We start from the raw sequence: 9,657 nt of genomic DNA, 5'->3' as shown, positions 1-9,657 counted from the left end.
GTTGTCTTTTTGTCACTAAACCAGGTTCCTTGGTCTAAACATTTGAACACTGGACTACTGCCAGTGTCTTGAAGTTTATCCATTAGTGTTTATCTATATATAGTACACAAATTGAACATACCTAGTGGTACTTTTTATTCACACGTTTTTGGTGACAATTGTTTCACACATTTCTTATTTATATTTATTAAAAGTTATGTTTTAATTCCTGCTTTAGCTATGTTCCCCCTTAATCCTAGCAAACAAATCGGAAAGCAGAGGTAAAGGGTATTGAAACTTGACCGTGATCTTATTCAAGAGGCGATAATCAATACAGGGTCTCAAGGAGCCATCCTTCTTAGCAACAAAAAAAAATCCTGCTCCCAACGGTGAAGAAGATGGCCGAATATGTCCTTTCTCCAAAGACTCCTTAACATAACTCCGCATGGCGGTATGTTCAGGCACAGACAGGTTGAAAAGTCGGCCCTTAGGAAACTTACAGCCTGGAATCAAGTCAATCGCACAATCACAGTCCCTATGCGGTGGAAGGGAACTGGACTTGGGCTCATCGAATACATCCTGAAAATCAGACAAAAACTCTGGAATTTCAGAAGTGGAAGAAGAGGAGATTGACATCAAAGGAACATCATTATGAACCCCCTGACATCCCCAACTAGTCACAGACATAGACTTCCAATCCAACACAGGATTATGTAGCTGCAACCACGGAAAACCCAGCACGATAGCATCATGTAAATTATGCAACACCAGAAATCGACAATCTTCCTGATGGGCTGGCGCCATGCACATGGTCACCTGTGTCCAGAACTGGGGCTTATTTTTAGCCAAAGGTGTAGCATCAATGCCCCTTAAAGGAATAGGGTTCTGCAAAGACTGCAAGGGAAAACCACAACGCCTGGCAAACTCAAAGTCCATTAAGTTCAAGGCGGCGCCTGAATCCACAAACGCCATGACAGAAAATGATGATAATGAGCAGATCAAGGACACAGATAATAAAAATTTAGGTTGTACAGTTCCGATGGTAAATGAACTAGCGATCCTCTTTGTACGCCTAAGGCTACGTTCACATTTGCGTTGTGCGCCGCAGCGTCGTCGCCGCAACGCACAACGCAAACAAAAACGCAGCAAAACGCATACACAACGCTGCGTTTTGCGCCGCATGCGTTCAACGCATGCGGCGCAAAACGCAGCGTTTTTTGTAAACGCAGTTGCGTTTTCAACAAAAAACGCAGCGTTTTGCGCCGCATGCGTTTTTTGAGCAGTGAGTCATTCTTCATCCCACCCCCAAAAAAAAGTGTCTACACAATAGATAAGGACCACCAATGGCTAGAAGAGGGTTGGTGTTTATGTAATTGTGTATATATACCATGGCAGACATGAATTCCTCCCATTTTGCTGGTATTCATGATGGAGCGTCCCATGGACAGTATCGTCATGGATATGGAGATGGAATTTGCCTTGGCTCATGCCTATGCTGTCGCCTGTGCTCATCAAAGAGAAAGAGAAAAACGGAGATGGATTCATCGCCGATTTTGGATACACCCTATCTTGGAAGTCCGGGAGAGCCGTGGAGCATACCATAGCTTGTTTGGCGAACTGAATGAGAACCTGGAGAAATATTTCGAGTACACCAGGATGTCTCAGGAGAGCTTCCGGTATCTTCTGCGTCGGGTGGAAGGAGCCATTAGCAGGCAGGATACTCAGCTCCGGAGAGCTATTTCCGCAGAGGAACGGCTGCTGGTGACTCTACGGTACGTAGCTGTTTGAATGACTGAGATATGTTCGGCTACGTTCACATCTTCCCTTTTTTTTTTTTTTTTTTCTTAATTTTTTTTGGGGGTGGTATGGTCAATGTACTTTTAGGCTGTGTTTCTATGGTCAGTAAACGCTGCTTGTTTGACGCTGCAGCGTCAAACAAGCAGCGTCCAGATGTTCCAGCATAGTGGAGGGGATTTTATGAAATCCCGTCTCCACTATGCGTGGAAACCCGCACGCGGAGGCCCTGCGACTCCGGACATGCTGCGCGTCTTTTCAGAACACAGCATGTCCGTACACCTTGCGGGGACGCAGCGTCCCCGCAAGGTATATCACAGGGCCCTACGGCGAGGGGTGCGATGATCCCGGATGTGTACTGTACACATCCGGCACCATCGCGTCCCAGGAAGGGGGCGGGGCTTATCGCCGACCGGCTTCGCCGCTGCAACGATAGCGCCGCGTCTCCGGACAGTGGAGACATACCCTTATAAATTGCAATGTACTAATGTAATTTCTTTATCTTCTTGGCAGTTTCCTGGCTACCGGAGAGACCTTGCGATCCCTTCAATTTCAGTTCCGGATTGGAGTCTCCACTCTCTCGGGAATTATTGCTGAGACCTGCCGCGCTTTGTGGGATAACCTCCGTGAAGAATTTTTACCCGTCCCTACAAGCGATATCTGGTTGGCCAACGCCGAGAAATTTGAGGAAGTGTGTTCGTTTCCAAACTGTATTGGCGCGGTGGATGGCAAGCACATTCGTATTACCAAGCCAGGGAAAAGTGGATCCCTTTTCTATAACTACAAAAAATATTTTTCCACTGTGCTGATGGCAATTGCCGGTGCGGACTGCCGTTTTCTGGCAGTCGACATTGGTGCTTTTGGCCGGTCAAATGACTCGCGCACATTCAAAGAGTCTGATATGGGCCAAAAATTATATGGCAACAATTTCAATTTCCCCCAGCCACGACCTCTTCCCCACACCGAAGGCCCTGCGATGCCATTTGTTGTGGTTGGGGATGAGGCATTCCAAATGTCTGCCAACCTATTGAAACCCTACTCAAGTCGGGGCTTGGACCACACGAAAAGGGTGTTCAATTACAGACTGTCCAGGGCCAGAAGGACTGTGGAGTGCGCCTTTGGCATCCTTGTCTCTAAATGGCGGATATTAGGATCCGCCATTAATCTGAAAACTGAGACAGTGGATGAGGTGGTGAAGGCGTGTGTGGTTCTCCACAATTTTATTCTGGCCAAAGAGAGACTGAACGTTGATCTGGATGAAACCATAGCCAACCCATTGCCCAATTTCCATGATCATCCTCTGAGGACAAGTGTGGAAATTGCGCAGATGAGGGACCGTTTTGCGGCCTATTTTGTGTCAGATGTTGGCCGTCTGTCATGGCAAGATTCAATGGTGTAATAAACTGTTGGACTGTATTCTGGTGTGACTATGCTAAAAATAGTTCACCAATGTAAATGTGCCTTATCTAAAAAACTTGGAAACCTTTGTTTTTAAAATGTTGTGTTTTAATAAAAAAATTTTCTTACGTTTTCTACCCTGCTTCCAAGACAAAATTTATACCATACCATATTTATTTGTTTGTCAGATCGCCGTGTATCGTTGTGTTTGACAGCAAAATCAACGATACCAGCGATGTTTTACACTGGTAACCAGGGTAAACAACGGGTTACCAAGCGCATGGTCGCGCTTAGTAACCCGATGTTTACCGTGGTTACCAGTGTTAATTGTAAACTAAAAAATAAAAATAAATATACTCATCTTCGCGTCCCCTGGCGTCCACTTCCTGCACTGAGTGAGCGCCGGCCGTAAAGTGAATGCACAGCACAGCGTTGCTGTGAGGGACGTCACTCAGTCAGTGCAGGGAAGCTGACGCCGGGGGATGCGATTGTGAATATTTTTTTTTTTTTCATTTTACACTGGTAACCAGGGTAAACATCGGAAGTGCGCCCTGCGCTTAGCAACCCGATGTTTAACATGGTTACCCGGGGACCTCGGCATCGTTGGTCGCTGGAGAGCGGTCACACAGACCGCTCTCCAGCTCCCAAATAGCGATGCTGCAGTGAATTGCATCGTTGTCTGTTTTGCTGCAGCATTGTTAAGTGTGAAGGTACCTTTACAGTATGTGTCCACGTTCAGGATTGCATCCTGAATTGCTCAGGTTTTTTCATCAATATTTGTAAGCCAAAACCAGGAGTGGAACAATTAGGAAAAGTAGAATAGAAACATATGCTCCACTGCTGTATTTATTACCCACGCCTGGTTTTGGCTACAAATATTGAATTAAAATCCGGACCAAATCCGGATGCAATCCTGAGCGTGGACACATACCCTTTTTCTTTGAAAACAACTCATACACTTTAGTGTTTGGAAACACCTCATACAGCAATGAAAGACACCCAAAGAAACGGTCAAATTAAAAAATCCAAAAATACTGTCTGACATTGCATATATGAGGTGTTTGAAGCACAAATAAACGACGCACGGAGTGAATTACCGAGCAGTGTACTTGAAAAGAAGACCAAATATTGTATACAAAAAAATAAATTTTTATTGAGGGGAAACAGAAAAAAAGGGAAAAGAAAATTAGGGGGTATCAACAGCCAAGGGGGGATCAACATCCGCTACCACCGGTGACCGGTAGCTTCTAGTTCTGGACCTGGGAGTGGGAGTGGTAGAGGAGGAGGAGGAGGAGCCGCCATACTCGAGGAGGCTTGATGGCAGGTCCAAACCCCCCGCAGGGTACACTAGGGAGACCGCCTCGTCAGTAGAGGAGGGAGGAGGCAACACAAGCCGCCTGCGTTTTTGGCTTGGTTGGCCCTGGCTGCTCCTGCTGTGGCTAGAGCCACGACGAGATGGTGTCTGTCCTGGAGCAGCCAGAACCTGTGCCTCTGTGTGTGTGTCTGTGTGCCTCCTCTTTTGTGTTTTTTTTTTTCTTTTCCTGCCTTCTGCGGCATCTCCCCCAGAAGCACTCCTACGGGAGGATGAGGGCCTGGCAGGAGCAGGAGTGGGCCGCACACTGGTATGGTGCCTGTGGTGGCGTCGCCCGGCACTTGGACCAGGGTGGGGTGGCTGGAGTGACTCTGCAGCAGTAGTCGGAGTCACGCTAGCCAGCGACGGCACTACGGGCAGTGTCGCTGACTGCGCGACCCGAGACTGCTGCAGAGCCCTCACGTAAGAATTGTTGCAGTCCTGCATCACCGAAATCTGGAGTTCCGGCGTAAGGTTTTCCACCATGCCCTTAGCAATTGTGCTTAAAAAATGTTTTGCCGGATTTGAGAGCTCGGCTTCAATGGCTTCAAGGCGACGTTCGATACTGGACATTTTATCGGTCATCGCCTTGAAACCATTCTGGAACACCGTGCTCAAGTGCAAAAATTCGGGCATGGCTGGCCTGTCCGAGGCCCGCTGGCGCTGTCGGGAATTCCCGAACGAAGGTGCGCCAGAGGCCTCGGGCAGGGGAAAACCTGATGTACCGGCAGCCGGTTCTCCAGATGATGGTGGTGCAAGCCTGCTGCCGCTGTGGGAGGGCTGTGACGGGTCAGATGGCGATCCATGAAGTTCCGCTTCACAGGGGGGAGCTCGCTGGAGGGTGCTGCTGTGTGTCCTGTGAAAAGAAAAGGAAAAAATTAGTCTTCAATTAATAAACTATCACATACGCCAACTCCTGTAAAAAAATTTACATTACATGACACAACAAAACATTACAATCCCCTGTCTCTCAGTCTGTGTGGCCTATAATAAATTGCTGATTGTTATCGCCAGCTGAGCATTAGGGCTCACGATAACAATCATGGACATACCGACGGCAGATAATGACTGTTAATTCAAGTTGGCAAAGGCAATGCATACCCCTGTCATCTTAAAAAAACAAATCTAGATAATGCCTATGTCAAAAAAAATAGTAGAAAATTTAAAGTCAAGAATAAAATTTAAAAACCAAAAAACTTAAAAAAAAAGACTTTGTTGATCTGATCGCAGGAATGGCCATGACGTTAGGATCATGTGATCGAGACGTCATCATTATTCCTGCAATCAGAACTACCCTGACTCAGAACGTAACCTGTCATGGACTACAATGACTCACGCCTAACCCAAAAAATTACTAATGGGCTATATACCATTCCACTAGGGTTAAAGGATGGCCAAAATGCTACGATGACTACATGGATGGCCAATACACTATGTGCCTGGGAAATATACTATGTGGATACGTGGCTAGAACGTGTACTATGTGGCTGCGATATAGTGGCCTGGCAATATACTATGTGGATGCACAATGTACGTGGCTCGGCAATGTACTATGTGGCTGTGCAATATGCTATGTGTCTGGGCAATGTACAATGTGGCTGTGCAATATGGTATGTTGACAAAATACTTACTGTCGGCGGCCAAGGACCGGTCTTAAGAACTGTAGTGCCCTGTTATATTTATAGGGCACCGACTTGGACGCAGCAGCACCACTCCGAGCTTGCTCCTCCTCAGCACGAATCCCCTTATTGAAACGGTCCTTTATGGATCGCCATCTGGTCCTCAACTTTTTCACTGTTAATGTAAAGACAAAAAAATTGTTACATATTTAGCATTGTAAAAGGATAAAACAACCGTGTGCGATGCAAAGTGTAGGCGTTGATCGCATCACACACGGTTGTGTTTATCCTAGCAAGATGGGTCATAGCAGCGTATCTGCAATACTCACTAAAGGTGCCTTTGTCCTTCGCTGAGGCACTGTCAAAGCCATCCCACAGCGAGTTTGCCACCTCTGCCCACAAACGCCTAGACACCACCTGGTCCATGTGCCGGGGGTCACGGCTGTCCCACAACGGGCCCCGCTCCTGGATGCTTGAAATAAGGAGGTCCACATCTACACTCTCTCCTTGGGCCCGTTGTGAAACCTAGAAAAATTAGAAAACAAATAGGTTATAAATATGCAAATATTAACAACCACCAGCACCTGGCATGATAGGTACCTCTGCCCTATCCTTTGCCATTTGATGTATGTATATTGATGTTTTCTACACCTGTGTTTTGGAATGTTTGTGTGCAGGGAGTTCAACTTTATTTTACCTTCCCCCAATACTTGCTGCCCTGAAAATCTATAATGTATAAAGGCCCCGTCTCACATAGTGATTTAACAACCATCATGACCAGCGATACTGCCTGGCCGTGATCGTTGGTAAGTCGTTGTGTGGTTGCTGGGGAGCTGTCACACAGACAGCTCTCTCCAGCGACCAACGATCAGGGGAACGACTTCGGCATCGTTGAAACTGTCTTCAATGATGCCGAAGTCCCCCTGCAGCACCCGGGTAACCATGGTAAACATCGGGTTACTAAGCGCGGCCCTGCGCTTAGTAACCCGATGTTTATCATGGTTACCAGGGAAGACATCGCTGGATCGGTGTCACACACACCACTTCAGCGATGTCAGCGGGACCTCAACGACCAAAAAACGGCCCAGGCCATTCCAACACGACCAGCGATCTCACAGCAGGGGCCTGATCGCTGGTACGGGTCACACATAGCGAGATCGCTACTGAGGTCGCTGTTGCGTCACAAAACTAGTGACTCAGCAGCGATCTCGCTAGCGATCTTGGTATGTGTGACGGGGGCCTAAGCTTAGTAAACATCCCTAGTGAAAGCAGGATGCTCCTCAAATGTAATGTTCCTCACAGCAGGATGCTACTGAAAAAAAAAAGATAAAAAAAAAAAAATACTCACTCGCCGGCCTGACGCCACATCTTGGCCCCGATCTCTCTGCTCCCGCTGACTGCCTTCCCCCTCACTTGAAGAAGCCTGGAAAAATTGTATACAAAAATTATTGTCAATGCTACAAATGGCAGCTAATAGTAAGCAACTGGACATAATTACTCACCGCACTCCCCCGCGCCGATTGGCTATGTTCTGAAGAACTTGGCATTCTTGCAAGTTTGTGCTGCAATGAAAAAATGAGCAAAAAATCACATCCAATGCCACATACAATAAAATAGGCCCAAAACATTAAAAAACCACAATTGACTGTTGACTGATAGGACAATGCAAACTCAAAAAGCGACACCACAATGCCATACATTGCAAGAGAATAAAATCGAAGAAACAATACAAGAATAGACCCAAACAAAATTAAGCAAAAATAGACACCTATGTAAAATTTTCAAAAGCTACAAAATTATCAAAAAAATAAATACAGAAAAAAAAAGGCACAATGAAATAGCAAACTAATGAACGCCATAATTTACAATTACAACAAGACATGATCCAAAACAACACCATCTGGTGACATCCACAGAAATACATCAGAAAAAGGCGCTAAATACCATTCTAGATAATAAGCAATAAACATTACGGGTCAACCGCTGTTACAATATACAGCAACCCAAAAGATAAAACATAGTCAAATAGAAAAGAAAACACAATAAATTTTTAAAAAAAGGCCCCCAACAAAAAAAAATTATTAATATAAAGGCCATACTACACACTTGTCAATGGAAACATTCAAGAAAGGAGATACATACGGAAGCCATAGGGAAAACGACGTAAAACCATCAGAGTTTAAACCCCCCCAAAAAAAGGTAAAATACAATTGAAAATAGAATGGCATATAGCAGCCCAGAACAATACAATACAAATGAAACATCATAAATGTAGCCCCCCCCCACCAGCAAGAAAAGACACTCAAGGAAAGAAAAAAAAATGCCCACAGCATAATAAAACACAGCAAGACATGAGCCAATAAAAAACGCCATACGGTTACCCCCAACAATAGAAACCAGAAAAAGACATGCACCAGAAATTTCAAAAAAAAATCTGCCAAATTTAAAGACATTGACCAACTGCATGACACCAGAACAACCCAAAACCAAGCAAGGCCGAAGACAACAAACGCCAGCATATAACGCCAGAAGTACATCAAAACCAGATTAAAAAAAACAATTTTTCAATACAACCCACAGTGCCATAACCGTACAATAGCACAGAACAAACATTGCACAAATTAAATCAAAATCAGTAAATAAAACACAGAATAAAAAATATGCAAAGAGAAATATATACTTACATGTTTGGAAAGCAGATTTCCCTTCAGTCAGTCTTCTCTGTAGCTAGCCTTGTGAAAGACAATGCCAAACCCCCTTTTTTTTTTTATATATATAGTGTTTTTTTAGTGTCTAGACAAAGTCTAGACAATGTTTTGCATTTTTTATTGGAAAACGCATGCGTCGTACAACGCACCACGACGCAAGTACTTGCGTCGTCTGCGTTGTCAATGCAAGTCAATGGGAAAAAAGCCGCATTGACGACGCAAACACGACGCAAACACGACGCATGCGTTTTTTACGAAGTCTGCGCCGCCCAAAAAATGCAACATGTTGCGTTTGCCACGCCCTGACAGGTGCGCCCTAACGCCGCATGCGGCGTACAACGCACCAAAACGCATGACAACGCATGTACATGCGGCGCCATGCGGCCCCAATGTTAAATATAGGGCCGCACGCCGCATGCGTTTTGGTGCGGCGACGACGCTGCGGCGCACACCGCAAATGTGAACGTAGCCTAAGTCAGACTGAAATGACATGAGAAGCATCGCCACAATAAAAACACAACCTATTCTGACGTCTGAATCCCTGATGTTCCGTTCTAGACAGAATCCTATCACACTGCATTGACTCAGGCATCTGCTCTGAGGACAACGCCACAGCGCGCACAGTTCTGCGCTCCCGAAAACGCTGATCAATCTGAATGGCCAGAGACACAGAATCACTCAGACCGAAAGGCGTGGGAAACCCCACCATAACATCTTTGACGGCTTCAGAAAGACCCTTTCTGAAAATTGCCGCCAAAGCATTATCATTCCATTTAGGCAACACAGACCATTTTCTAAATTTGTGACA

General features: G+C 45.6%; 1 protein-coding gene across 1 annotated transcript; it reads right to left on the bottom strand.

The window, feature by feature from the left end:
• Positions 1-1,257: 1,257 nt before the first annotated feature.
• On the bottom strand, positions 1,258-7,633 carry LOC143788802 (uncharacterized). Its single transcript, XM_077278703.1, has 4 exons — positions 7,490-7,633; positions 6,471-6,666; positions 6,154-6,316; positions 1,258-5,378 (listed from the first exon to the last, which is right to left on the bottom strand). The coding sequence occupies exons 1-4, from the start codon at positions 7,631-7,633 to the stop codon at positions 4,358-4,360; spliced, it is 1,524 nt and encodes a 507-aa protein (XP_077134818.1). The 3' UTR covers positions 1,258-4,357.
• Positions 7,634-9,657: the final 2,024 nt, after the last annotated feature.

This window comes from Ranitomeya variabilis, chromosome 8 (genome assembly GCF_051348905.1).
Source record: "Ranitomeya variabilis isolate aRanVar5 chromosome 8, aRanVar5.hap1, whole genome shotgun sequence".
In the NCBI taxonomy this organism is placed as follows: domain Eukaryota; kingdom Metazoa; phylum Chordata; class Amphibia; order Anura; family Dendrobatidae; genus Ranitomeya; species Ranitomeya variabilis.
The sequence above is the reverse complement of the archived record's forward strand: the minus strand, read 5'-3'. Positions and strand labels throughout refer to the sequence as shown.